At 56.1% G+C, this 27,147-nt stretch overlaps 10 protein-coding genes across 10 annotated transcripts; 5 read left to right on the top strand and 5 right to left on the bottom strand.

The window, feature by feature from the left end:
* Positions 1 to 1,206: 1,206 nt before the first annotated feature.
* TRIREDRAFT_5431 (uncharacterized protein) lies at positions 1,207 to 3,459 on the top strand (the record flags this gene model as incomplete). The annotated part of the gene is made up of 5 exons (XM_006968355.1): positions 1,207 to 1,251; positions 1,483 to 1,720; positions 1,789 to 1,979; positions 2,042 to 2,153; positions 2,213 to 3,459. 5 exons carry the CDS (start codon positions 1,207 to 1,209, stop codon positions 3,457 to 3,459), a joined length of 1,833 nt encoding a protein of 610 aa, XP_006968417.1.
* Positions 3,460 to 4,374: 915 nt separating this feature from the next.
* On the bottom strand, positions 4,375 to 5,523 carry TRIREDRAFT_67957 (kinase; the record flags this gene model as incomplete). The annotated part of the gene is made up of 1 exon (XM_006968426.1): positions 4,375 to 5,523. The coding sequence occupies one exon, from the start codon at positions 5,521 to 5,523 to the stop codon at positions 4,375 to 4,377; it is 1,149 nt and encodes a 382-aa protein (XP_006968488.1).
* A 665-nt stretch (positions 5,524 to 6,188) lies between these two features.
* TRIREDRAFT_110974 (nuclear movement protein) lies at positions 6,189 to 7,079 on the top strand (the record flags this gene model as incomplete). Its single annotated transcript, XM_006968485.1, has 3 exons — positions 6,189 to 6,201; positions 6,378 to 6,580; positions 6,729 to 7,079. 3 exons carry the CDS (start codon positions 6,189 to 6,191, stop codon positions 7,077 to 7,079), a joined length of 567 nt encoding a protein of 188 aa, XP_006968547.1.
* A 127-nt stretch (positions 7,080 to 7,206) lies between these two features.
* TRIREDRAFT_110973 (uncharacterized protein) lies at positions 7,207 to 9,457 on the bottom strand (the record flags this gene model as incomplete). Its single annotated transcript, XM_006968425.1, has 4 exons — positions 7,207 to 7,389; positions 7,463 to 7,633; positions 7,696 to 9,344; positions 9,436 to 9,457. Coding segments are annotated over 4 exons (2,025 nt in total), but the record flags the coding sequence as incomplete, so codon positions are not given.
* Positions 9,458 to 10,344: 887 nt separating this feature from the next.
* Positions 10,345 to 11,086, bottom strand: TRIREDRAFT_67907 (uncharacterized protein; the record flags this gene model as incomplete). Its single annotated transcript, XM_006968424.1, has 3 exons — positions 10,345 to 10,488; positions 10,548 to 10,853; positions 10,919 to 11,086. Coding segments are annotated over 3 exons (618 nt in total), but the record flags the coding sequence as incomplete, so codon positions are not given.
* A 1,522-nt stretch (positions 11,087 to 12,608) lies between these two features.
* TRIREDRAFT_81263 (ER lumen protein retention receptor) lies at positions 12,609 to 14,206 on the top strand. The gene is made up of 3 exons (XM_006968484.1): positions 12,609 to 12,807; positions 12,889 to 13,248; positions 13,312 to 14,206. The coding sequence occupies exons 1-3, from the start codon at positions 12,793 to 12,795 to the stop codon at positions 13,969 to 13,971; spliced, it is 1,035 nt and encodes a 344-aa protein (XP_006968546.1). The 5' UTR covers positions 12,609 to 12,792; the 3' UTR covers positions 13,972 to 14,206.
* A 375-nt stretch (positions 14,207 to 14,581) lies between these two features.
* On the bottom strand, positions 14,582 to 16,151 carry TRIREDRAFT_81260 (uncharacterized protein). The gene is made up of 3 exons (XM_006968423.1): positions 15,685 to 16,151; positions 15,406 to 15,614; positions 14,582 to 15,348 (listed from the first exon to the last, which is right to left on the bottom strand). Exons 1-3 carry the CDS (start codon positions 15,839 to 15,841, stop codon positions 14,935 to 14,937), a joined length of 780 nt encoding a protein of 259 aa, XP_006968485.1. The 5' UTR covers positions 15,842 to 16,151; the 3' UTR covers positions 14,582 to 14,934.
* A 2,326-nt stretch (positions 16,152 to 18,477) lies between these two features.
* TRIREDRAFT_81259 (uncharacterized protein) lies at positions 18,478 to 20,168 on the top strand (the record flags this gene model as incomplete). Its single annotated transcript, XM_006968483.1, has 2 exons — positions 18,478 to 18,538; positions 18,601 to 20,168. The coding sequence occupies 2 exons, from the start codon at positions 18,478 to 18,480 to the stop codon at positions 20,166 to 20,168; spliced, it is 1,629 nt and encodes a 542-aa protein (XP_006968545.1).
* Positions 20,169 to 21,112: 944 nt separating this feature from the next.
* TRIREDRAFT_123562 (sorting nexin) lies at positions 21,113 to 22,761 on the top strand (the record flags this gene model as incomplete). The annotated part of the gene is made up of 2 exons (XM_006968482.1): positions 21,113 to 21,420; positions 21,622 to 22,761. The coding sequence occupies exons 1-2, from the start codon at positions 21,172 to 21,174 to the stop codon at positions 22,759 to 22,761; spliced, it is 1,389 nt and encodes a 462-aa protein (XP_006968544.1). The 5' UTR covers positions 21,113 to 21,171.
* Positions 22,762 to 23,376: 615 nt separating this feature from the next.
* Positions 23,377 to 26,300, bottom strand: TRIREDRAFT_123561 (serine protease; the record flags this gene model as incomplete). The annotated part of the gene is made up of 4 exons (XM_006968422.1): positions 24,965 to 26,300; positions 24,316 to 24,893; positions 24,055 to 24,238; positions 23,377 to 24,003 (listed from the first exon to the last, which is right to left on the bottom strand). Exons 1-4 carry the CDS (start codon positions 26,108 to 26,110, stop codon positions 23,377 to 23,379), a joined length of 2,535 nt encoding a protein of 844 aa, XP_006968484.1. The 5' UTR covers positions 26,111 to 26,300.
* Positions 26,301 to 27,147: the final 847 nt, after the last annotated feature.

Here is a 27,147-nt window from a genome sequence, read left to right as displayed (position 1 = left end):
ATGGGCTGTTGAAGAGGAAGGCGCGCAATCACCCGACATATTCCCGACGACCCCACGGCGCTGGAGCTTTAAATTTCTGCCACGCTTGGCGAGCCGGACTTTTTTCTTTTTTCTTTTTCTTCTTCATCCCTTCCATTCAAATAAACGTACGACCCCCAATTTTGGCAAGATTCCTACAAAAGCCGCGCACGATTGCTAACTGAGAATGCACAGATGATGAGATTGCGTGCATAATATGATGCTGAGCCGCCTTCCTGACCTTTCATGACTCTCCCTTTGGGGCTTCAGGGTCTGGGAGCGATGGAGGGCTGGTTCCATGATATGGGCGTTCGACACACCGACCTTGTTATTGCATCGGACGCGATGAAAAAAAAGCTCTGATTTATTACGAATGGAAGTTTTTTTTCTTACTGTTTGTTTGTGTTTTGATCTGATTTTGATTTTTTCTTCTCGTTCCCATTCCTGCCCCTTGTTTGCTACATTGTATCTTTTCATTGCGCTTGCAGCTCCATACCCCGTAGCAGTTATATCTTTCAGTGTCCCACGATGCTGTACTACGATCAATAATACCAAAGATGTCAGAGTTACCGCGTTTGTTTAGATTGCTCTTTGAGAATCATGATGTCTTTGGCACCTTGCGTCAAATTACGTAGAAATCGAAGTCACCTCAATCAGCAGTGTCTCGTGTTTCTTCATCTCGGAAACTCCAGTAGCAGCACTTGTACGTAGCCTTGCATATTCATTCCCCTTCAGCGGGTAGGTAGTAGTTGTGCACATTACCTCATGCCAGCAGCTTTGGCTTGTTCCCAGCGTCCGTCCCCCGTTAGTGAGTGACTTCTTCCTCGCTACCCCAGCCACCGCAATTCCGCAGCTTCCGCCGCCCACGTGCTGCCGCGCTCGGGACATCTCGCTGGTATCTCCATAACCTCAGCCCGACTCCCCAACCTGCTAGTGCCCAATAGCAAGCCCATACCTAGCCGCCAGCAGCAGTGATAATACTAGTAGCACCTCAGTAGGTCATCAGCAGTAGCAACACCACCACCACCACGACTCCAACCCAAACCCTCGCCCAGCTCCGCCCGGCTGCCGGTTCGGCCTGACCTCCGTCCAGTCGCCCAACTTATTTATCCGCCGACGACTCGACGACTGTCACTGCCCCCCTCTTGAAGCCGGATCCAGTCCCTCGCCAGACCGAACCTCGCAACGATGAGCTCCTTTGAGAAGTCCGTCAAGGGGGCGACCAAGATCAAGGTGAGTGTCTTTCCAGCTCGGTCCAGCTCCGGCCGAGTTCGTCGCTGCGGTGGCGATGCGACGACGACGATGGCGACTCTGGCTACGAGCTCCATGGAGCATATGGAGCATCTCTGGGCCATCCCTGGGCTTCCGAGTCGCCAGACCAAGCCTGGAGCTGCAACGCCACAGGGCAGCCTCAACACAGACCTACCAGATGGCTGACTCCTTCTCGCTCATGTGCGTCTGCAGAATGCTCCCCCAAAGACCAAGTACATCGAGCACATTCTAGTTGGCACTCACTCCGGCGAGGCTGGCGTAGCCGAGGTCCTCCGCGCGCTGCAGAACCGGCTGCACGACTCAACATGGACCGTCGTCTTCAAGAGTCTGATGACGGTTCACCTCATGATCCGTGAGGGGTCTCCCGAGGCGACGCTGGCCTACCTTGCTCGACACCGGAACATGCTGGCGATAAGCAACTTTGCAGACGGTCCGTTTTAGCCAACCGAGGCGACCAACAAGTTGCGAGCGATTCAGGGGACTGACACTGTACAACAGCGCAAACCCAAGGTCGAAACATCCGCCACTATGCGAATTACCTCATCGAGCGAGTGCGCGCGTATCGCGACACAAAGACCGACTGGGTGCGCGCCCCAGAGTCGAGGCTGGAGAGGCTCACTGTCGAGAAGGGCCTGTTGCGCGAGACGGAAGTTGTCCAGCACCAGCTCACGGCCTTGTTGAAATGCGACGTGCGTCATAGCCCCCCCCGAGGTCCTCCTGACCCTGACTTCGTCGCTGACCTGCCTCGCAGCTCCTGGACCAGGAACCAGAGACGGAAATCACGATTGCGGTGTTCCGATTGCTCGTCCTCGATCTCCTACCGCTCTTCCAGGTTTTGAACCAGGGCCTCATTAACATCTTGGGTCAGCCTTATATCCTCCCGTAACCGCGCGCTACGGCTATGCTAACACCATTGTCACAGGCCACTTCTTCGAAATGTCCAAGCCGGATGCCGACAGAGCTATGGAAATCTATCGGACCTTCACCAAGCAGACCGACTATGTCGTCCAGTATCTCAGCACCGCCAAGCAGTGGCAGCACCACACGAGAGTCGAGGTCCCCAAGCTGAAGCATGCGCCCGTCAACCTTGGCCGCCAGCTTGAGGAATATCTCAATGACCCGGATTTCGAGATTCACCGGCGGCAGTACTTGGCAGAGCAGGAGGCAAAGAAGGGCAACAAGGTATCCAAGTCCAAGGCGACCAAGAGCGGCGTCGACTTTCCCAAGGCGCCTTCTCCCGCAGCCAACAATCCGTTCCCGGCCCCCGGCAGCGGAAATGCGCCGGCCAAGGTCGAGTCGAAGCCTCAAGCCAACAAGGGCCCGGATCCCGATCTCATCGACTTCTTCGACTCAATCGAGCAGAACCAGATCCCGATGCAGGTCACCTCCAACGGCGCCCAGATGCCAGTGCCCTTGCAAGGACCGGATTTGGCTTTCCAGGCGCAACAAGCCGGGCTTGGCTTCCAGCCAAACAGCTTTGTCCAGCAGCCCGGAGGCTTTATCCAGGGCAACGCGTTTCCTCAGCCAGACAATGGATTCATGCAGCCCCCGCCGCAGCTGCAGCCGACCATTACCGGGTTCAGCGGCTTTGGGCCGCAGCAGGACTTCCAGCACAATCCCCTGGGCCCTATTCCGCAGAATACCGTTGCCAACTTCCAGCCTCCGGCCCAACAGCCTGTTGGCCTTCAGCCCACGGGACTCCAGCCTTCACTGGCCGCTCCGCAGACGACCAACCCCTTCCGCCAGTCTATGCTGGTAGCGCAACCGACGTCGTCTTCGTCTCAGCTGTCAACGCCGACGTCCAGCACGCCAACCCTCAACCGCCAGTCGACGAACCCTTTTGCCCGATCGACCAACTCACCAGGGCAGAACACGAGCCCGTTCCAGGCTCAACCCATTCAGCCTCAGCCTACGAGCACCAACCCCTTTGCCCGTAACGCTGCCGCCGAAGCACCGGCGCAGCAGCAGGTCCAGGGTCAACAGCCGTCCTCTTCGCTTGCTCCACAGCCGACTGGCGTCACGAACCCGTTCCGACAAGGCGCGTTTGTCAACCACACCACCGGCATGGGCTGGCAGCACAACCAGACTCCGATTGGTGGCGGCCTCGACCATATCCAGACGGTGCCGGTGTTCCCTCGCCCAGCACAGCAGACGCCCTGGCAGCAATGAGTTCAAGTTTGACTTGCCCTTCATTCTTCTCCTTCTCTTGAATTAGTATGTACGTTCTTGTGATTTGGGAGTCTGGATTGCGTCGTTCTCTTAATCCTTCTCCTCAATGGGTCATCATCATTGCTTGTGGGGGATTTCCGCTTCTCATTTACCATCGCATTGAGCAGCGAGGCGTTAGACTTGGCTTTTTCTCTGGGCTGCGTTTCTTTTGTTTGTTTGCATTTCATCTTGTTCCGACTCGAGAGAGGGAAAGAGGTCAGGGGCCGTGGGTTCACTATCAGTATCATCATTACTAGGCAGAATTTTGGGCGGAAATTGCTTCCTTTAGCATGCAAAACCTCATTCTTAGCTCTTACCCATGTTGCGTCGTTGGCACGTTATACAACACTTTGCTATAAAGTGGTAGAATGAGAGAAGATCGAGGTGGTGGGTGCGTGAGGCTTGGGTTTGGGTAGTACTAATGCCGTAGCGATATGCAGAAGGAATAAGAATACCACCTTTTTGGTGTAGGAGCCGTGAGTTATCTGCAGGTTGTCAACGTCAGGTAGACTGAGTCGGTGGTGCTTTATGAGTAGCATTTATATACATCTTGACATGATTATTTGACAGACCTGACGCTGGCATGCCAACTCGTGCTGTCTTTGGTCCATCTTTTGGTAGCTTGGTATATCTCCCCATGGTATCGCGTTTCTTGCAGTGGAAAGAGAGAAAAGGTGAAAGAAAAAAAGAAGAGCAAAGATATATAGAACAAGATTCCCAGTGTCCAGACGCCTTCCCATGTTATCGCGAGAACGAACAAAAATAAACCACCAAGCTTCGCCTCCTCTATGATTCTTTACCCCAACGTTTATGCCCTGAGACATGCAGACAAAGGCATACAAGGCTTCCAAGTGAGGCCCCCTGAATCAAGTCTCTTCAGAAAGGACCATCCACGTCCATCTTGCCGCCCGCTGGGCCCGTCGAGACAGCCTCTAGCGAAGCCGCCACCGTCGCCTCCTCTCTCATGTCCTTGTCCTCCGCAACAAAGACACCCAGGCCAGAAAAGGCCTCGAACAGCGCTCTTGTGAGGTACTCCCGGGAGCTGTACCCTCCCACGATGTAGTCCTCCTTGGTGCGCGTAATGTCGAGCCACTCGCTCTTGTACTGCGACAGCTTCTCGCTCGACAGATCAATGCGCTGAGGCGCAAGGTCCAGGCCGCCAAACGGATCGTACGGCTTGTCGTCCTGCACCGGAGCGCGCTTGTCCCTGAGGCCGCGGATGGAAAGGCCGCTGCCTCCCCCCATGGTCGCGACGGCATCCAGCGTGGCGTCGCGCTTCTGCTGCCCGCGCTTCTTGAGCAGGATGCGGTCGACGGCCTCCTCGGCGTGGCCCAGCTCGGCGTTCTGCAGCGAGTTGAGCATCTCCTCCCGGAAGCGCGCGGCGTTGGCCCGCTCGGCGGCATCCTCCTGCAGCTCCTGGAGGCGGCGCTGGCGGGCGGCGTCCTGCTCCGCGGCGAGGCGCTTCTGCCGCGTCTCGTCGGACTCGCGGGCGAGCTTGCGGTTGCGCTCAATCTCGGCCTTGTGCTGGGCCTCCCACTCGGCGAGCTGGGCCTCGGCCTTTTTCCGGGCCTCGTCGTTGCCGTTGACGAGGTCGTCGGTGAGGCACTCCACCATGTACAGGTAGTCGTTGTACGCATCCAGGCTCTCAAAGTCGTCCTCGGCCTTGTTGAAGACGGCGGCCACCCTCCTCCTGATGTCCACCTCCCGCTCGACGCCCAGGTCGCCGAAGAAGGCCGTCTTGAAGCCCCTCAACCGCAGCGTCTTGTGGCACTCGGCGTAGGGGCACTGATTGGGTCCGTCCTTGAAGATGCGCTCGACGCACGTCTTGCACATGCGGTGGTAGCACTCGGTGTTGATCCGGAACTCCATGTCCTTGTTGAAGTAGCGGGTGGTTTTGCACACCGGGCAGATTTCGTCCTGGTCGGCGGGGGGGAGAGGCGCGGAGACGAAGGCGGAGGAGGAGTTGGAGTTTGAGTTGGAGGCGTGGCGCACCGAGACGGTGCTGGTGCCGCTCGGACGAGACATTGTTGTAGGTTTGTGGGAGGCGAGGGGTTCGACAGAGAGAGACTCGAGGCTTCGAAGGGCTCGGGGTTGGAGATGCTGTGAGGCGCGAATCGCTCGAGGCGGCGCAGACACGGCAGACCGCGTTGCAGCACGCAGCCCAAAGCTGCAGTCGTGTGTGTCTCTTTTGATCTGATGACGTTGGCGATGCGTCAATCCCGTGTTCGATATTCAGTATCAAAGACTGTCGTTATCAGATCGAGGCATGTAAGGTAAGCAAGGAGAAGAAGCCGCGAAAGAAGAGGAGAGCGATGGTGATGGGATTGACTGATTCTAGATGGCTGACAATTCCATTTCAATATAAAAGGAGCGGATTGCTTTCCGCGCTGCAGAGCTTCCAGGTGCGGCAACCAGAGACATACCGAGTACATAAGCAGGATCCCGGCCCTACGATTGGCTGCTAGCGCTACCTAGAGACCGGGCTTAGCGGAATTGCCCCTCCAAAGCCGTGCAAGCTTGCCAAGCTGCCTTTAGTCGTACACTGGTATTTACTTGAACTTCCATCAGCGTCCATTGCCGTCCGTCATCCAACAACTTCTTTTTTTGATACCCAATACATACGAACCTCTACGCTGAATACCTGCTAACCTCCAAGGCAAAGAAACCGCAAGCTGTCACAGAGCTCTGCCATGGCCGACAAAGGTACGATGCCCTCAAACCCCCATCAACCGAGAACCTGTGTAGCTCTCCAACAGCATGCGCTCGGCCTTTCCCTCCGCGGCACCTTGCATGATTCATACTACACTCCTTTTTTTTTTTTTCCGTGATCCCCCCAGCTTTTCAAAAAAATTGCTGACGAGCTTTGCGGCTACCTGCAGATCCGTCCCCCGCCGAAGTCGCGGCCGCGCGCAAGAAGGAGGCCGAGGAGCAGGCCGCCCTGCCCTACAAGTGGACGCAGACAATCGGCGACCTGGACCTGTCCTTCAACGTCCCCGGGAACCTCAAGTCCAGAGACCTCGTCGTTGACATCAAGAAGCAGTCGCTCACGGCGGGCGTCAAGGGACAGGAGCCCATCATAAGTGTATGTCATTGCTCCCTGTTACACCTACTATGAATTCACGTCTGCGCCAAGTTCTGTCGCATTCGTTTCCCCGTGCTTTCCTTCCCTTCCATGCAAGGACGAAACGCAGTCTATATAACATATACTCACTCGAAGCCTCAACCAACAGGGCGACCTCCCACACGCCATCCGCGTCGACGACTCTACATGGACCCTGTCCACAAACTCAGACGGCACAAAGTCGGTCGAGATCCACCTCGACAAGGTCAACAAGATGGAGTGGTGGGCGCACGTCGTCACCAGCGCGCCCACCATCGACGTCACCAAGATCCAGCCCGAAAACTCCAAGCTCTCCGACCTCGACGGCGAGACGAGGAGCATGGTCGAGAAGATGATGTACGACCAGCGGCAGAAGGAGAACGGGCTGCCCACGTCGGACGAGCAGAAGAAGGCGGACATTCTCAAGAAGTTCCAGGAGCAGCATCCCGAGATGGATTTCAGCAAGGCCAAGATCCAGTAGGGAGGACGCCGAGAGGGAAATGTAATGTATACAATAAATAACCTGCCAAACCAAATGCGTAAAGGGGGTATCATCGCGATTCTAGTGCCATAGCAGCCCGCTCCAAGAATGAGTTAAAGTCCTTGACCTGCTTTAGGAGCCCGCCCGTAAAGCTCGACGAGCTGGCTTGCTGTGATACGCGAGACACCAGCAGCTCGAGATTGGCCAGCTCGGCCTCTTTTTGCGCCACGCGCGACAATTCTGGCGCCTCCCGGCCCTGTTCCACGGCAAGATCTACATCGTGCATAAGAGATGAAGCATCGAGACAATACTGCAAGCACAGGTTAGCACAAAGATGAGGCTTTACACGGAGATTCAGTAAACAGTTTGGAACCGGCTCCTACCTTTGACTCTCGAGCATCGGCCTCGTGTTGAATTCTGATGGCATCCATTCGAAGGGCAACCTGCTCTCGCTCGGCCTTGATGCGCATAATCTCGTCACGCAAAGCCATCCTCTCCTTCTGCACATGTCGAACTCGCTTGCGCAGCGAATGCCAGTGGTTCAAGTGAATAGCCTAGTGAATCACGTTAGTATCCCCTTTACCCAATGCAGATACGCTGTTGCCCCAAGACATACGTGCTGAAGGAAACGAGACTTGAGCTCCTCCCGGTACGCTTCAATGGCCCGCATCTTGATGCGATATTCCTTCTTCTTCGCCGCATCCTCTGCGCCGCTGGCCGCCTCCTGAAACTGCTCCAGCGTCGAAGAGATGACCTCGTCGCAGACCTGGGCGAAGACGTCAATCACGCTCTCGCCTCCGTGGTTGACAAAAGCCATTTCGCTCTGTAGAGGATCTTCATCGTCGGCTTCATTGCCACGCTTCTTGAGGTTGACGAATCGTTGAACGGTGATTTCAATCGTTCCTCCGTCGCCCTCGCTCTGGTCACTATGTCGCTTCTTCGTCTTGGATTTGGCTTTTTTGGCTTGCGGTTCCTCATTCTCTTCGTTCTCGTCGTCGTACTGCTGCGGCCGTGGCGCGACGCGCTTCCTTGACTTGACGGACTTCGGTTTCGCAACGGGTTGCTTTTGAGTAGTCGGGCTTTTGCTTGGGCGCCCGCGCTTCCGCTTGGGAGGCGTCGGCAACACTGTTACCTCCTCTTCTTCCTCTTCGGCTTCAGTTACAGCCTCCATTTCGGGTTCAGATTCCGCCTCTAGTCGGGAATCTAGCTCTGGTTCGAGTTCGGGTTCCGACTCCGGTTCGGGTTGAGCCTCAGATTCCACTTCTGATTCGAGTTCGTGCTCGGGCTGTAATTCCTCCTCTTCTTTGTCCTCTGCCTCCTCCATATCCTGCGACCCCAGCTCTGGAGATGGTCCACGCGGTCGCCTTGCCGTCTCCTCCAGTATGCTTGCCACTTTTCCCTCGTCAATCTCATCGGCATACTCTTGCTCCTCCAGTCGGTATTCCTCCGCCACTCCATCATCATCCTGCGCAAGAGTTTCATCTTCCATAGCCGCCAAGTCGGTACTTTCGATCCTCTCGTCCACGGGTTGGGGGTAGTTGTCTGATGACAGCTCATCTGCCATATGGCTAATCTCTTGGCCATATATTGTTCCGGCTGACCTTGCGGACCGAACTGTAGTCGCATCGCTTCGACGCACTTTGCTCGCGAGTGGCGAAGAGGGCATAGGAATCCCGTCGTCTGAAGATATCACCCCCATTAACCTCGCTGTGGAGCTGAGAGTCTCGCTCATGGGCACTCGGCGCCTCTTGCCGCTTCCTGGCGCATCCGCGGGAGACTCCGTCACCTCTTCGATAATCTTCTCAGGACTGCGCGCCGAAGTGGGAGATCGCAGCCGTGCAGCCGATACGGCACTGGGATGGGGAGGTAATGTTTCGAGTTCATCCTCAGCATCTACATCCATCGGCTGAAGAGCCGCTGTTCGAACCGAACTCGAAGTATGCGGTGCTTGAAAGGTCCTGCCTGGTCTCGGCGTGAGTTCGTCATCTTCCCCGTCCCCCGCGTCTTGCATTTCGGCCTCTGGGAGAATGGGCGATTCGACCGGCGGCTCTGCCCGCGGGGGTCTGCCCCGTCGTCGTCGAGGGGTAGAGCTGGATTTGGGCTCTGGCGGGGGCGGCACATCTTTGTCGATTTTCCTTCTCTTTGCTGATGTTGTGGGAGAGTATTTGGTGCGGACGGCGGGACTCGAGTTTGACGCAACGGACGACGCAATGACGAGGCTTCCGATATCGAGACTATCGATGCCTAGGTTGAAAGACTCGTCATCTACATTGGCGCGCCTACGAAGCTAAGTAGTGAGCAAGCTGGCCGACTGCGGCGTTGCCTTTGCCGCTGTGGTCGATGGACGGGGACTCACTGCGCGCCTCGGAGACGCTCATTGAGGCGGTCTGCGCGGGTTTGTCGTCCTGTTTGCTTGTTAGAGTGAGGGTATGAGATGGCGACGCAAAGGCAGCAAGGACATGCCTGTGGCCATTTCAGATGAAGAAAAGGCAGGGAGCAAAAGCCCTGAATGGCCTCTACATGTGGAATGGCGCCAGAAAGCGGCCGATCGATGGCTTCTTCTTCTTCTCCGTCTTCTGCTCTGAGGGAGTATCAACAGTAGCGAGCCTGAACAGGGAAAGACAGAGTTGAAGGCTGCGACTCTGGCAGCTCAAGACAAATCTTGGAGCTTACGAGCTGGAGGTGTTTAAAAGTGGATTCCAGCAGCTGGGACGCGACCGTTTCGAGACACGCGTTGATTAATGCGGTCCGCTACAGGTTTGGTGGGGTTGACGGTAGGGCTGCGGCTTCGGTAGCTGTACATGTCAGTACACGGCAAACGAGCAGCGGGATGAAGTACCTGTACGCAGACAGGCAAGTACTCTAGAAACTCCTGAAGTCACCATCACGATGTTCTTTCACTGGGCGATTGCAACCCTTTGTGCCATTGTGAATCATATCTCATAGAAATCATCATTCGAGGGCTATGAATACCGCATACATGCTTGTAGAAAACCTGTCTATTGGACCCTCCGCCGTGCGCCGGGCCCGCCGGCCAATTTCCCATCAATGAAAACACCCCCCCCCCCCCCCCCCCCCCCCCCAAACGACTGATGAATGTATGACGAAGACCAACGCTTACACATGCCAATGCCATTCACACGAGGCAGACGAGACTACAGCTCTTCTTCCGGCTTCTTCTCGAGGAGAACCCATTCACGGGCCTCGTTATCGAATCGGTAGCTAGACAGACATCAGTAACTTGCAGATATGGCAATAAATCAAGTTATACAGAGACGTACCCATGGTATTCTGTATTCGTCAACGAACTCCTCCCGTATTCTGCTTGCAGCATGTCCTCGTAACGATAGGGAATCTTGCAAGGCACTCCCTCAAATGTCGTGTCTCGCAAGGGGAAGACGTAGGTATCCTACACGGAAGATCAGTTATCAATAACGGCCTTGTCCGGATACAAAAGCTTTCACTTACACGGTATTCGTGGCCGAACTTGTCATACAAGACGCCTTCTCCCTCCGGATGATCCAAGGCATATCTTGCCGCAGTAATGTCGATGTAGAGCCCGTTCTGCATGTCGATCCATCGAGCGTCGATAACGTTGGACTTGTCATCCTGTTCTCGGTGAACGAAGTATGGGTTGACTTCGAGCTGGAAGAAACGGCCTTTCTCCATATCGCCATACTTGTAGTAGTATATAGTCATGTTGTGGTAGGCCGCCAGGAAGTACATGTCTGCTTCTGTTACTTGGACGTCTGCATCATAGTCCCACGGCATGACCTTGGCATTGGGTTAGATCGAGGGAAAGACAGTAATTGAACGCAAGGAGGCTGGATAGACAATACCTTCTTCCCCCACCACCACCCGAGCAATGTTCCATGCATGAGCCATGTCTGAACGCCCAAGTCTCTGAACGTTGCTAGATACGTCTGTACCAAGACCTTGATGGCCTCTCGCTGCTCGGGGTCCTCGAGGAGTATGCGAGAGTACCGGTCATCATAGTGCACGTCGTAGCTAGAGCAAGGTTAGACCCATGTGAGGTCAAGGACAATGAGCAGTTGCAAGCTTTGGGACAAGATACCTACCGATTCTCATCTAGAGATCAATTCATGTCAGCATTGTTATACTAGTACTATCATGACTCTGCCGAGAAGGACGGCAAAGGGCCGCGTAACCAGACGCCATATCCACTCACGGAAATATTTGGGCACAGTAGCCTTGCTCTTGGCCGAGGGAGCAGCACTAATACCCCAGGCCGCCGCCGCCCAGACGGCTGCGACGATGGACCGCTTGGCAGTGCCTGCACAAAGCTTCATTTTCGGAGCAGATTGTGATGATGATGATGCTCGTTGGAACAAGGCGGCCTTGTTGTCTGCTCAGGAATCGTCCCCCTTTTGACCCTGCCGGATGTCTGGAATGCTAGAGAGCACTGCTAGTAGCAGCACCATTGATAGTTTGCGGCCGGAAGTGGAACTGATGCTGCTTTCGCGTCGGCAATTCGATGCCGTGAAGGGGGACCAGGAAAGCGACCATTCAGCAGCGACTGTTTCGGTAGCGGTGGGAGCAGTGCATGGGTGGTTGACGCGCGTATCGACCCTTTTTTTCGGGGATGTTGGATGCAGATGTCCGAACGTTGGAGATGACTGTATTAGTATGCGCAGAAGCAGGAAGTTGAAGGCCTTCAGTGAACGTAGTAGCGAGCCATCGATGAGATGGACGTCATGCTGCTGCTTCTGTTGCTGTTATATTGTATACTGCTGAACAGTTTTGCGTGTATTGGTGATTAAATTCGAATGTCTTTGTCATTTGCTGTAGAAGTTTGTCGGTAGGCTAAAAAGTGGTGAATTCTGGGGCACCCAGCATAGCAACCACACCAAACACAATCCGCTGCGGTGACATCACGCGACACCCAAGTTGAGGAAGCACTGACAACGGGAGCTGTTATTGTCCTTGTTTCAGATGCCTTGTGAGCTTTACGCTAGACATCCCTCCATTTTGTGGTATCTTTGGCATGCACGTTGAACCAAGAATTGATGCAACTGTGCTGTGAACGCTGCCAATTCAAAGCATTCCGAGTTCAAAAATGCGTTGCCTCTACTAGGTACCTATTGACCATCTCAGGCAGGTGTACCTTTGGGAAATCAATCCCAAGTCTTCCAGTCATCTCGATCGTATTAATCCAAAGAAAGAAAATAGACAGCAAGTACCTCCAAATGGAAGCCAGTCGTGACACTCTATGCGGATCTGCCTGCAATTTTATTACCATATCTCTCGTCGCCCGCTTCCATCGAGACTCGCAGATTGAAACACTTTTTGGACCCTTTGGACGCCAGCGACCCGAAATCGACGCTAGCAACTCAGGTACCAGCCATTCCCGTATTCCCCTATCCTGCAATATGCAGTTATCGGAGCGTCGTCACAAGGGTGGGGCTGTGTCGTGCCTCCTGCGTCCTGGACTTCTGGGGTCTGACGCAAGCTCAGCTTCAGCTCCGCGTTCGACACACAAGGACGACAAAAGCTGCAGACAATTTCTCCCCTATTCGCCGTCTCTGCGGGCCGTCCATCCAGTAGCATCGATGCATTTGGCCTTGTGAGACTCTTCGATTTTGCTTTTTCTTCGGAATCTTCCTCTCCTCTTCATCCCCTTGTCTTCCCTTTGTTGCTTCAACCGATACTCCTCAGCTAGAGCGGCGGCGAGGCTGTGCCGCGAGCCTGCAAGATGGGCGCCTGGAACGTACGACGAGCCTCGACTCTCCCTTTCGAGATGAGATGGCCTCAAGAGAAGGACAACGCAAGCTGACACTCCGCCGCGCAGATATTCCGCATCCTGGGCGACCTGCTCCACATGCTCTCCAAGGGCATCCTCATCTTCGCCATCCACCGAAACCGCAGCGCCGAGGGCGTTTCGCTCATCACACAGGGCCTCTACGCCGTCGTCTTCTGCACGCGATACCTCGATCTCTTCCGGGAGCAGTCGGCATGGAACGCGATATTCAAAGTCACATACATTGTCACATCGTTCTACATCCTCGCGGTGATGCAATGGCTGTTTCCCCGCTCTCGTGAGCGCGAGATCTCCTGGAAGCTGGGTGCCATTGTCCTCGGTGGCTCGCTTGCGCTCTCTCCCTTTGCGATGCTGATTTTCGAGTCGCGCTCTCGTTGGGGATTCCTTACCGTATGCCCCGAATCACCCCCTTTCAAGCGTGGGAGTATTCGTGCACTGACTGGGCTTCTTTAGTGGATGTGGGTTTTCTCCGAAATCCTCGAATCTGTATGCGTTCTGCCCCAGCTGTTGCTGTTGAGACAGACGACTGTTCCCACGGTCATCGACTCCTTCTATCTCCTGGCACTGGGCTCCTACCGCGCGTTCTACTGCATCAACTGGTTCGTTCGGGAGCTCGATGTCAACGACCGACCCCCGGATACCGTCGCTGTCATCTTCGGCATCATCCAAACGGCCCTCTATATCGATTTCGCTTGGGTCTACTACACACGACAGCGAGTCAAGCTCCGTGGCGGTGGCGTTGTTGATGCTGACGATTTGCACCGTGGGTGGTTCCTCCACCGCATCTTCGGTAAGAGCGTCCCGGCTGCCGACGATGAAGAGGCTGGCGTGGGAGGCGACGGCTCGCGTGGAGGTCGGGCGAGATGGGGAGCGCGCGGCATCTCGGTGAGCGCAGACGACGGCGTCCTGGATAGTGGACGGCACGATGACGACCACCACGAGGGGCTTGACCCTGATGCCAGGATGCATGACCCCGATGAGCTGGCCAAGGCTATGGACGACGACGACGATGACGAGGACACACCGCTGCGTGCTGGGCAGAGCTCCTCTCAGTCGCACAATAACAATACTACTCCACCGGGCATTCGAAGCGGAGATGAATGGGACGATTGAAGCAGCAGGCTGAACATCTCTTTGGATATCGCATCTCTCCGCAGAAGGAGACAATGCTACGACGCAACTGCGTAGGATAGGGGATGATTAAGGACCATTATTCGACCGTTGATATCTGATCTAGACTGGCTGGGTAGGTATGTTTGGGTGATTTCAAGTTACGGTTTGGCTTGGTTCTGGCTACAAGATTCAGGGGGGGTGTGGGTGGTGGGGAGATGCATGCTGGCAAGGAGATTCTTCATCTGGGTAGAACATGTATTACCTTGGCGGCACAAGTCTGACAATCAGAAGAGCATTACCCATCTTTACTTGTGTGACGCTTAAAGCCGCGGGCCGTTGACAAGTTGTAGCCGAGACCCAAAAGCGAGCCCGAGAAGCCCTCGGCATGATGGTAGTGGAGTCTCGGTACCTGTGCCGGATGCGGAGAAGCTGCAAGCATCCACCGTCGCACTCAGCAGACAATGGTTGCACGACGAGCATGTGAATGAAGGTCAGGTCATTCCATACTTACCTATTCAGCGGAATACTACCTTGTAAGTTCGTCACATCTATGCGCGGGGTGCATGTTTAGCTCAGTATTCAAAGCCGGGGACTTTTCGTCAACCCGCAGGTACTCAATTCCGGAGATTGTACACAAGATGGGAGACGGCGAGAGAGCCACTCCAAATAACAAGACATAGGTACTCAACAAAGTGCGCCGTTCATCATCCTCTTGGCTTTCGACTAGGTAGAAACGGCCATGAGATGGAAACAGAAGAGGGCGTGATATTTTCCAACCCGCACAGATAACTCCCGAGTAACATGACAATTGACCTCCCAAGACACAAAAAAAACGCCGGATAGAGTGATAGAAACAGAAAGAGGACCAACCAACTAAGGATATCGAATAAGGTTGTTGAAACATGAAATGCTGCAGCATAAAGATGTCCACATTTCCAGACCGAGGAGGGGGAATAAAGGACATCACCGCACGAAGCGAGCCTCGAAAGCCTCAAACAGCTTCGGGCTAATCTCATCGCTGCTCATGCCCTCAATCTCGAGCAGGACGCCCTTTTTGGCGTAGTGGTTGAGGATGGGCTCGCTGTTCTCCTGGAACTTGCGGAAGCGGGCGCGGTACGTCTCCTCGTTGTCGTCCGGGCGCTGGACGAGGGGCTCGCCGGTGACGTCGTCGCGGCCGGGGACGCGCGGGCGGTTGAAGGAGGTGTTGTAGACGCGGCCCGAGGGCTCGTGGACCCAGCGGCCGGCGATGCGCTCGAGGATGACGGAGAAGGGCGTCTGGAGGGAGACGACGAGGTTCATGGGCACGAGGCGGTCGAGGGTGACGGCCTGGGAGACGGTGCGCGGGTAGCCGTCGAGCATGAAGGAGGCGGACGGGTCCTCGGAGGCCTGGGGCGCGGCGTGCTCGTCGACGTGGAACGTCATGGAGTTGAAGACGTCGTCCATGGAAGAGTTGGACTGGTGGTGGTGGTGGTGGTGGTGATAGGAGCCTTCGATGGAGGTTGCTTCTGCGGAGAGCGTCATGAGGGGTGCTCTGCCGCCGCCGAGAAGCCAGCCTCGGGATCGGAGCTCTGACGAGATGAGACGGAGCATCAGGTCGTCGGCCACCAGGCCTCCGGCCTTGATGGTGTTCTCAGCCATGATGCCTGGATTGTTTTGGAACAATGTGTTAGCTACAACTACAGTGAAGTAGAGGCAATGATTGAATTGACATACCGAGAGGCGTCCTGTTCTTGACATTGTGGCGGAGGAGGTCGCCGGTGCTGATGGCCTTGAGTTGAGGGAAGCGCCTGAGCAGCCTCTCGCTTTGCGTCCCCTTGCCCACGCCGGGCGCACCAATTAGGATTACTCGCGCCGCTCTCTTGAGTTGCATTGTCCTATGTGTGAAGTTGGGAATTGGAAGAGGTAAAAGTCCAAGGGAAACACAATCCAGGAAGATGCAAAATTGTAATAATTCGTCGAAGCAAGGTAGGTATTGGTCAATCAAACACAAGCTGAGGTGCTGCGCAAGACAAACTGCCGGAGACGGACAATCGTGGATCCTTATCAAGAACGTGGCGGCGGGCGAAGGAAGAAAAAAAGTAAGTAGAAAGTAGGTAAGAAGAGGAAAAAGCCAAGCCCCGGATAAGCGAGAGGGTAGCAAGAGAACTTGGCCTTTATAAACCGTGACAGCCTACATTCAAAAGCACGGAAACAGCATTTAAATACGACGAAACGGATGATCAAGTAAAAGACAGAATCAAGAGAAAACGGGCGGACGGGGGGGGGGGGAAAGAGCTGAGAGGTAGATATGTAATAGTAGAAAGGGTGGTTAATAATGTTGAGGCGATGATATGGTCCGGTCCTGCCATGGCGGGACGGGCGGGGGTGTGAATGTGCGAGCTGATGAAGCGCCGCACGGTACTGCGCTGCATGAATTACATGGTATTGCACAGTTTGCGACTCTTTGCGTGCACTTTGCGGAAGGGAAAAAAGATGGTGGGATGGATAGGTTGGCAGTTCGGACGAGAACGCAAAAACTGGTGAGATTGGAGCCAACAATTTTCCCATCCTAGCTCCAAAACTCCGGTTCGAGGGGGGGGGTCGAACGACACACACACACACCAGACCAGACAGGCGAGTCGAGCTTGGGCCAAGTTGCTCCAGTGGGAAGAAACCGCCCCGCCAAACCCGCCTCCATGGCAGGGTTCCCGCCTGGAAAGGCGCCGAAGGCACCAGGCTAGAGCGCTGAAGGCCGGCGGGCTGATGCCCTGGAGAGAGAGAGCTGGAGCCCTGGAGAGGGCTCTGGAGCAGCGCGGATGGAGCGCGTGCTGGCGGCCGGCACGTGCTGCTGGAGATCCGGGGCGACTGCTGGGGGCGCGCTAAAACCGCCCGGCATCAGACGGACAGGGCAAGCCGTTGGCTGGAACCCTTTATTGCCGGCGTCTGCCTGATGCCAGAGCGTCGCTGCTTGGGCCACTGTTCGGCTCTATAACTTTTGGGCCGTCCATCGCCTTTGGTCTGGGGACGGTGTTTCGTTACAAAGAGTAATTATTCGAGAATTGTGGTCTGCTGCAGTCGCGGACAAGGCGGTCCGCGCGGTCCGATCGCGAACAAGCTGATCTGTGTTTGAAGGCGATACTCTTGACGTGTTAGGACCATCATTGTAATGCGCTCTCTCACGCTTCATGACCGCATATAAAAGAGAGGATGCACCCCCTTTGGCTGTGCTTTTCTCTTCACGGGGGCTTCCCATCGCTGAGTTACAACAGGCTCCAGCTGCATGGTAATACAACAGTCGAGGGAGATGGCATGACTGGCCTACTAACGTGTATTACCTTGAGCCGCAGCACATCGACACTGCTCCAGGGCTCTGCTGGAGGTCTCATTGGCTACCTGATTCTCATCCAATGCCTGGGCACTGCGGATTTCGTGCCCCCGACAGGCGGCTGCTCGTCTATAGGTATTTCAGGCTCCGGCGCCGAGTCGGGCAATGATGGAGAGAAATTGCCGAATCATCTTCAGTCCGGAGTGAGCGAGGCCCGAATTGACCAGGAGGTAAGCAAGCATACTCGAGTCTGTTTACGCTGCTCAAGCCTTCATATACGAGGAAGAACCAGCATTTATTACGAGGACATGTAGGCATCTCCTCTTATGTCGATGCCGCATCCCTTCCATTAGAGTCTGGTGAAGCTCCTGTTTCATTACTGAGCTCGTCGACTCCCTGCTTGCTGCCCGGTGACTCGATCCCAACTTGGGCGCTCGGATTCATCTCATCTCACGTCGTTCGAGGCATCGTAGCTCATGTTCGTCCACGTATGTACTGCATCCTCCATGCGGAAAAGGCAAGGCCTTCATCCGGCCTGATGATGAATGAATACCCATTGCCGCGCGTGCCTCTCCCCGGATGGCGGCGCCCCTCCCAGCCTCTGCCGTTTGTATGTAGAGGCAGCTGTCGCACAACAAGCGGGTTGCGTCTCATCCCCTCGACCGTCGAACCAGCTGCTGCTGCCAGCAAAGCATACCTTAAGACGTACATACACGCTGCATGCGTCCCCCCCAAAGTCCGACGTGTCCGAGCCCAAAGCAATCCCCGATCCAATCGAACCGGCACCGGCAAGCGGTATTATGTAATGAAGCCTCTCGTTCTTACTGTACGGAGCAAGTCACAGTGAAGGGACTCGCTCAGGAGACGATTATGTCATGTGATTTCGCCTGCCGGGCGGCTTCAGCCCAATGGCCCCGCTCAAACTCTGATCTGGCCAATGGCGCGCCGCAATTCGCCTCTGACATGTGGCGCACCAGATGCAAGCCTGCCAGATTGCGAGGCCGGTACGTACCGCCTGGTTCCTTTCCAGGCCCTGGACCCGTTCGATATTCTTTCCTTCATCATCCCTCCATCCACCACCGTCGACAGTCCAGTTCTGCCCATCCTTCATCCCCTCCCGTTCTGCTCTTGTCGTGTCTCTTCTTTGTGGCGCCAATTACTCTTCTTTCTGCCTCAGATTGTGATTTCCACATCTGCTCGCAATGAGCGCTACATCCAGCCTTGCCCGCAGGGCAGTGGCTCGCAACCCCCTGCTGGGACAAGGTGAGATTGATCGGAGAGAGCCCCCCTTACAGATCGCCGTGGTCGCTGACGCCTGCTCGCAGCCAGAAACCTATCCAGAGGTGTCTCGCCGGCTCTCATGACCAGGCATATCGCCCGACAAACCCAGATCCCCGCCTTGGCCCTGCTGGTCCCCTTGCGCCAGCTGGGAACCGAGCCTCATCGACCGGATGCGCCGTCTGGACCGCCTCCTGGGTTCAACGCCGAGCAGGCTAAGAAACCGCTGCCAAAGGACTCCTCGAGCGCCACAAAGAAGTCGGATGCAGACGCAGCTGCGAAAGACGGATCGGCCAATGCGGCCGCTGCGCAGTCCGACAAGGCCGCCGACGATGCATCGCTGACCGAACTCGCCGCTAAGAAGGACGGCGTCTCAAGCCAGAAGGAGCTTGCGAAAAAGAAGGAGGAGGAGACCAAGTTGACAGTCTGGCAAAAGGTCAAGAAGGAGGCTCAACACTACTGGGACGGAACCAAGCTGCTGGCTACAGAGATCCGCATCAGCTGGAGGCTAGCCCTCAAGATGGCCGCCGGCTACGAGCTCACCCGCAGAGAAAGCAAGCAGCTCCGGCGCACCGTCCAGGATCTTGGCCGACTCGTCCCCTTCTCCATCTTCATCATCGTCCCCCTGGGCGAGGCTCTGCTTCCCTTGGCCCTGAAGCTCTTCCCCAACATGCTTCCCAGCACCTTTGAGGGGCAAAAGTCCAAGGAGGCCAAGGCCACTCTCTTGCGTTCTACCAGGAAGGAGGTCAGCGCCTTCATCCAGCAGACGCTCAAGGAGACGGGCCTTCCCCTGAGCCAGGCGACGGCCCAGAAGGAGGAATTCGCCAACTTCTTCCGCAAGGTGAGGTCGACTGGCGAGGCGCCCACTGAGCAGGACGTCATCAAGGTGTGCAAGATCTTCCGAGACGACATGACCCTGGACAACCTGTCGCGCCCTCAGCTGGTGTCCATGTGCCGATACATGGGCCTCAACACCTTTGGCACCGACTCGATGCTGCGATACCAGATCCGCCACCGCATGCGCCAGATCAAGCGCGACGACAAGGCCATTGCCTTTGAGGGCGTGGACAGCCTGACCGTCGCCGAACTGCAGCTCGCATGTGCCGCCCGCGGTATTCGCACCCACAGCGTGTCCCCCGCCAAGATGAGGGCCGACCTGCAGACATGGCTCGACCTGCGTCTCAAGGAGGGCATTCCCTCTACCCTGCTGGTCCTGAGCAACGCTTACATGTACGGCCAAGGATCTGCCGAGAGCTCCAGCCAGATTGATGCCCTTGTTGGCGTCTTGTCCTCCATTCCCGAGGAGCTGTTCCACGAGATTGAGCTCGAGGTGCACAATGCCGAGGGCGCCGCCACCAACAAGCAGCGTCTCGAGGTTCTCAAGGAGCAACAGGAGCTCATTGAGGAAGAGGAGCTGCAGAACAAGGAGAGTCAAACAACTGGCTTTGCCACTCCCCGCGATGTCGATGACATTGACGAGAAGGAGGAGCGGCAGATGTCAGCCGCCGAGAGCGGCCTCGAGCAGAAGCCCGCCGGCGAGATGGTTGACGCTGAGCTGGAGCAGATCAAGGCCGTCGAGGCTGAGCACAAGGCCGCTGCCAAGGAGCAGAAATGATGACTGATGAAGAATTGTATAGATATGGAAAAGGCGGGAACCAAGAAAGACAACCACTAAAGAAAAAAAAGGTCATAAAGGAAGCAAACCAACGGCGTACACGCAAGCGCCGGCAGTCAAAACGACGTGTTATTCTTATCATTTCATATGTACAGTGGGCACCGCATACCCGCAGGATAAGGGAGTCTTGTTGTTGTTAGCAATTGCGGATGATGGGATCACGGGCAGTATATAGACATCTCGACACAGGAAACCACAAATAGACGACGCATATCAACACGATTATCGAGTGTTTTGAGCAGTGTACATACCACCACCTACTTACCTACCTACTGAAAACCTAGGCACTACTACCTAAGCTCTGGTATAACAATCGAATGAGAGATTGTGCGGTACTTCGTTTGGTGCAGCATCTCCGAACGTGTACTTCCCAGACACTGCCAGTGATTGCATGCAGATGAGCTGTCACTGATGTTTTGCATCTCATCATGTATGCGGTACATGCAAGTTACAGTACTATTGCAAGGTTGCTGGTGCCTGCAAAAAAGCCGCTGCAGGCTGTCGAGCCAGTTTTGTCTTGATGCGGCCAAAAAGCTGTTGCGTCATCATGTCGCTTGCAGGTACTGAGAAGGAGTGTTCCGCTGGAGGCGCTGGGCCAAGTGCAGCACCTCATGTACCTGCGGGGTACCTCGGCGCAGTGCCCCAAACAGCCTCCCGTCGTCTCCAACAGCTGGAAGCTCTGTCGTCCAGGGCACTCCAGGCAAACTGCCTGTCCAACTGCCTCTCGACTTAGCCTCACCTCACACATGCGCCACCCGTTTGGACTTGTCGACAAACACCTGCAGCTCTTCCTCTCCTTTCCCTTCCAACATCTCGACCGCATCCTCTTAGAGAGAGAGCAAGCCCAAACAACAACTTCCAGCAGAGGCCTGACTTCAATCGTCGCACAAACGGCCCCCCATCACCTCCTCTACCTCAAAAGCAACCCGCAGATGCTCCCGCCATGACGACGCATCACGACAACGACCACGACGACTTCTCCAACGTCACATGGAGCGACCACGTCCACGACCAGGCGCAGCGCTCCGCCGCCGCAGCCGCCGCCGAGGCTCCCGCGCGCGCCGTGGAGGAGGCCGGCAACAGCTCGACGCAGGGCATCGGCCGCGAGAAGCTCGAGTGCACGGTTGGGTCGCCCATCAAGGAGAATGACGGCACCAAGGATGCGTTTGTGTCGTATCTGGTCACCACTCACGTATGTTGCCTCCATCATGTCCAACAGCCAAAAGCATATCTGGCGACTCTGCCTCTCTCTGTTTCTCTCTCTCTCTTTATGTGTTTGACATACCCGATTCTCCCTTGGCCATTACCCCGCCCCTCCTCGTCTCGATGCTGTCGCAAACATCTCCAAACAGCAACTACGTATTTGAGCTGACATCATGGCCTCTCTACCTAGTCTACGTTCCCGTCCTTTCAGAAAGAAGTCACCACCGTAAGGCGGCGCTTCACAGATTTCGCCTTTCTGTTCAAGCAGCTGATGCGAGACTACCCGGCCTGCGCCGTCCCGCCCATCCCGGACAAGCAGCGCATGGAGTACGTCCGCGGCGACCGCTTCGGCGGCGACTTCACGGCCCGCCGCGCCCACTCGCTGCAGCGCTTCCTCAACCGCCTGTCGCTGCATCCCGTCCTGCGCCGGAGCACCATCCTGCACAGCTTTCTCGAGAGCCCCGACTGGAACGCGACGGTCAAGAGCCGCACGGCTCGCGGCAGCATAGCGAGCGACCCCGGCGGCTCCAGCGGCGTCTTTGACAACTTTGCGGATACCTTTATCAACGCCTTTACAAAAGTCCACCAGCCCGACCGGCGCTTCATCGAGGTCAAGGAGAAGAGCGACAAGCTCGACGAAGACCTCGGCCACATTGAAAAGGTCATTGCGCGCGTGGCCCGCAGAGAGGGCGATCTCGAAACCGACCTGCGAGACCTGGCAGAGCAGTTCCAGAAGCTCATCACGCTCGAACCCGGCATCGAATCCGCCGTCCACGCCTTTGCCGCCTCCATCGAGGACACGGCAACCCACCTGCACCAGCTCAAGGACGTCACGGACCAGGATTATCTCGGCTCGCTGCGGGACATGCAGGCCTACTCTCTCGCTCTCAAGAACCTGCTCAAGGCCCGGGAGCAGAAGCAGCTCGATTACGAGCAGCTGACAGAGTACCTGAACAAATCAACGGCCGAGAGGGACGCTCTGCGCTCCGGCCACGGCGCGTCCAGCGGGCCAGGCGGCTTCATCCGGGCCAAGATTGAAGATGTCCGGGGCGTGGACCACGAGCAGGCCCGACGGGAACGCATCCGGAAGCTAGAGCTGAGGGTCGAGGAGCTCAGCACCGAGGTTGAAAACGCGCGCTTGACGAGCGATCGGTTCGACGACGAGGTGATTCGCGAAGTGGCCGACTTTGAACGCATCAAGCGCATCGAGATGAAGGCCCAGCTGGGCGGACTGGCCGATGCGCACGTCAAGTTTTACGGCGAGGTAGCCGAGCTGTGGGAGACGTATGTCATGGAGATGGAGAAGGAGGGCGTTGTTCCCGTGGCGTAAAAAGGGGGACTGCATTTTTGTGACGATGGGCATCGATGATATGGCTTGACTTTGTGATCAAGGAATGAATAATGATGGGGAAGGATGAGAGAGGCAACTCTTGGAGAATGGGGAAGGGGGTGGAAAAATGGCAAAGAGCGTGGTGTATGCGATTTCCGGGCGTTTGGGGTACCATCTATGGTGGCGTTGTTTTATAAACTTGAAACTTGTGACTATCAGAAATACATGGGATGTTTTATATCACTTGGAGCAATCAAGGAGAATTTATCGTGGAACCACCAATATAGTCCAATTGAAACAGACTCCAGTAGTGAGTGACATGACAACTTGATCACATCAGAAATACATATACACGCATCAAGGACAAGAAGCAAACATGGGAAGAGACTTCTTGATATAATGAATGATGCCTATCCATGATGATAACGTATAAACAAAAGCCCAAACCATAGACATACTCCGTCTAAACAATGCCAAGCATCAATCATCCCTTCCTCCCTCCCTCTTCTTCAAGCAAGTCAAAGCCGGGACAGAGAGGGAGAAAAAGAAAATCAAAAGCAAGAGGAAGGAATAAAACAAAGGCCAAAAAAGCGTATACATCTATATTTCTCATCATCAGCGCCGTAACCTCTGCTTTTCCGCCTCATCACCATCATCATCGCTCTCATCATCATCCTCCTCCCCAACGACATAACGCCCGGGGTGCTGCTCGTCATCGGGATTATGCCCGGCCAGCCTATCCGCCGCCCGATCCCTGTACTCGTCAAACTCGTCGTCGTCGTCGCTCCCGCCCGCAAACGCGTCGTACAACTCCCCGCCGCGGGTCCGGCGAGACTTCTTGCCCGCGCCGCCGGGCCCCTTCTCCGCGCTGTTGAGGCCCTCCGTCTCCTCCTCGTCGAGGAGCTCGAACTCGTAGTTGTTGCGCGGGTTGTTGCGCAGGCGGCGCCGGCGAGCGATCCACAGGTAGACGCCCAGGCCGCAGCAGAAGGCGGCGATGAGGCCCATGGCGCCGTAGATCCAGATCTTAGCCTTGGTTCCGAACGTCGGGAGCCACGACACCCACGAGGACGCGCTAGTCGTGCTGGACGCCGGCGCGGTTGGGCTCCCCGGAGTGGCTTCGTGCTCGGTGTCGGTTGGCTTGACGTCCGCAGTGCCCTCTTGAGGCTTCTTTGTCTCCGTAGGCTTGGCTCCGGGCTTCGTCGGGCGCACGGGGTGGTCGGTTGGGACGGTCGCCGCAGCAGTCTTGGTCGAGCTTGCGATAGAGAGAGACTTGGTCGAGGCCGCGCCCGATACCGTAGAGATGACCAGGTCGTGGTCGGCGTCGTCATCCTCTGATGGCATGGGCAGGATCTGGGCCTTGCTGGCGTCGATGCTCTCGCCCCAGAGCTTGAGGTGCCAGTCGATGAACTTGCCCTTTTCTTTGTTCACCTCCGTGTCTCGCACCACAAGCGTCCACCTTCCAATGCCAGTCTCGCCCCTAGTGAAAGTAGTATCAGCATCCAGCTATTTTCCCTTTTTTTTCTCAACAAAAAGGGGGGCAAAGTAAAAGCTTACCAGTGAGCTACACTCATGAACGTCCAGTCGTCGTAACCGCCCTTGTGGTCGTCCGATTTGCGAGTCACCGCAATATGGCTGATGACGTTGTCAGGGCTGATGAGATCCACGCTCAAATCGCCACGTCGTGTATGCTCAACATTCATGGTGACGGTGACGTGCTCCAGACGAGCCAGGTTGGCATCCTTGAGCATGTCGGCAGTCACGTCAAAGCTCACGACCAAACCGTCGTTGCCTTGGGGAATCTCCTTCTTAATGTGCAGCCAAGGGGAGAAGAACCAGGCCTGTGGCTTCACTTTCTGCCACGTCTTGGCCTTCTCGACCAGCGAGTACGAATCGATCTTGCCATAGCCAAAGGTATGGCTGAATTGTCTCCCAGCAGCAGTCGTCTGCCATTCGGCATCTGTCTGGTCGTCCAGCTTGACGGCAGTGTCCATGGCAAGGTACTGGAGATCTCTCCACGTCAGGTCCGGGCGAACCTGCATGACCAAGGCAAAGATTCCCGCCGCAAGGGGTGCCGCAGCCGATGTCCCGCCGTGCATGCCGTAGCAGGAGTTTTCTCCAACATCAGTAGTGTGCTGCCATGGTCAGCTACAAACCGCGACTCGAACAAGGGGTGCACTTGGGGGGGGATGCACAAAAAACTTACAATTCCATCACCGCCACCGCTGCTGTAGGTGACAACGAGCAGGGCAGAGCAGTGCTCCGAATAATACGGGTGCTGGCCGGCACGATCAACAGCGCCGACGGTAATGCTGTAGATGGAGTTGGTGTATCCGTCAAAGTTGCAGTTATCGCCACTGGCGGCACCGTTACCACTAGCAAAGACGTAGATGGAGCCGAGGCCTCCTCGTCCCTCCTGGACGCCCTTGAGCATGGCTCGTCGAATCAGGACGTCGGGGGCTTCCATGGACCTCCCATCGTCGGGAGGCCCCCAGGAGCACGAGTAGATCTGGTTGTCCTGGAACTTGTAAATCATGGCCTCGGCCTCGTCCGCATCGCTGATGGCACTACTAAGGATGCGGATGCCAGCAATCTTGGAGTCGTAGGCAACGCCAAGGCCGCACGCATCGTTGCGGACAGCAGAGATCTCGCCGGCGCATCTGGTCCCGTGCCTGTCGTCGGACAGCTCGGGCTTGGGCTCCGGGTCGTTGTCGTTGAAGTCCCACGAGCCTTCGGCAAAGTAATTGTCCTTGAGATCCCGGCTGTACATGTCCAAGCCGTCGTCGACCATAGCGACAGTCGCGTTCTTGCCCGTGATGCCCTCGAGCCAGAGCCCAGTCACGTTGACGTCGTGGCCCACCTGCACCGTGTTGAGCAGGTGCCATTGCTCCTTGAATATCGGGTCGGCAATCTCCAGTTCCGCCATGACGCTCTCTTGCAACTGGACAGCAGAAGCGTCGGGGGACTGCGGTAGGCGGGGAAGCAAGTCGCTGGGCGGACGCGGCGGGATGATTCTCTTTTGCAGATGATTGCGAGCCTTCTGCTTGGTCGTCAAAAGGACGCCGTCGAGAACGTCGAAGCCGCCCATGTCTCTCTTCCTCCTCTTGCGCTCCCGGACCTCGTCCTTGACGATATCTCGCTCATGCTTCTCGGCGCGGAAGACGTGGTGGTCGGTGAGCTCTCCGAGCTGGCCCTCGTGCGTCAGGCCCAGGCGCGATGCGACGTCGGCAGGCTGTATTGAGCGGTCGAGATGCAGGACATAGTAGTCGTTTTTGTCGTAGTCTCTGGCGATCCTGGCAGCCGACGACAGAGCCACCAGGCCGGCGAGCCCAAGGATCGAGGAAATCTTCATGGCGGCAGAGGCAGAAACCGAGAGGAAAACAGAGCAGAGCGCCCACGGGGGGATAGCCGGCGCAGGAAAGGGATGGACGTGCGTTGGAGGCGAGCGAGTGCAGCTACCAGCACATGGAGCTCGATGTCGTCGCGGTTCCCGCTACAAGCCAAGCGATGGATCAGACGTGCCGCCTTCAGAACAGCTGTTAGCGAATGTCACTGTCACTGGATCGAGAATCGAGTTGCCGCGTTCGACTGCAGGTTGTTGCAGGTTCAGGAGTTGAGAAGGCCGTCGTCGCAACTCGCCACAGCGGCGGCGCCCCCGAACGCAAGGCCAAGCAAGGCTGCGCCATCCGCCGCCAATCACTCAGGAGAAGCCTGGAACGTCAAAACTCACCCAGAGAGTATTATAAGGTATGACGGATCCCGCGCCAGTGCAACAAGATGCCTGCCTCGCTTCTTCTTCTCGGGCTGCCCAAAGTAAAGAAAAAACGGACCAGCGCAAGAGGATTAAGAATGTGCAGAGACAGACACAAGCAAGAGAGAGAGGCAGAAGAAACAAAAACAAGAACAGAAGAAAAAGATGGGCAAAAGCTGGCGATGCAGGCGGCTGCTGTCGTGGCTCCTCCGTCGAGACCGCCGTGAATAGAGACGTCAATCTTTCCCATCGAGGTACAGGTACCCACCGTGCTCCTCGTCTTGCCGCGGCCACGCCCATTGAAGTGCCACCGAGGCTTGTACTGCTACCGGCGCCAGGTAGGGGGCGACGCTAGAGGCTGGAAGCCGCGCCACTAACGCAGCTTTTAGAAGGTCTGGGCACGTTCTCAGTGGAAGTTGCAGACGTTGCGCAGGTATCGGGTACCTGGAGCACGGCCACGATGGTGGCCCTGGACATCTGTAGACTCTACTTTGGCATCGACGCATCCATTTTACGAAACGATCCCCTTCATCAGGGTCTTTTTGGGAACGCGGGACCCCGTTTTGGGGGGCTCAATTGACGACTCAGCCGGACAGTCTATTGACTCTCTTTTCCGTTGCATAAGTTACTACCTAAGG

This window comes from Trichoderma reesei (genome assembly GCF_000167675.1).
Source record: "Trichoderma reesei QM6a unplaced genomic scaffold TRIREscaffold_23, whole genome shotgun sequence".
Classification (NCBI taxonomy): Eukaryota; Fungi; Ascomycota; class Sordariomycetes; order Hypocreales; family Hypocreaceae; genus Trichoderma; species Trichoderma reesei.
The sequence above is the reverse complement of the archived record's forward strand: the minus strand, read 5'-3'. Positions and strand labels throughout refer to the sequence as shown.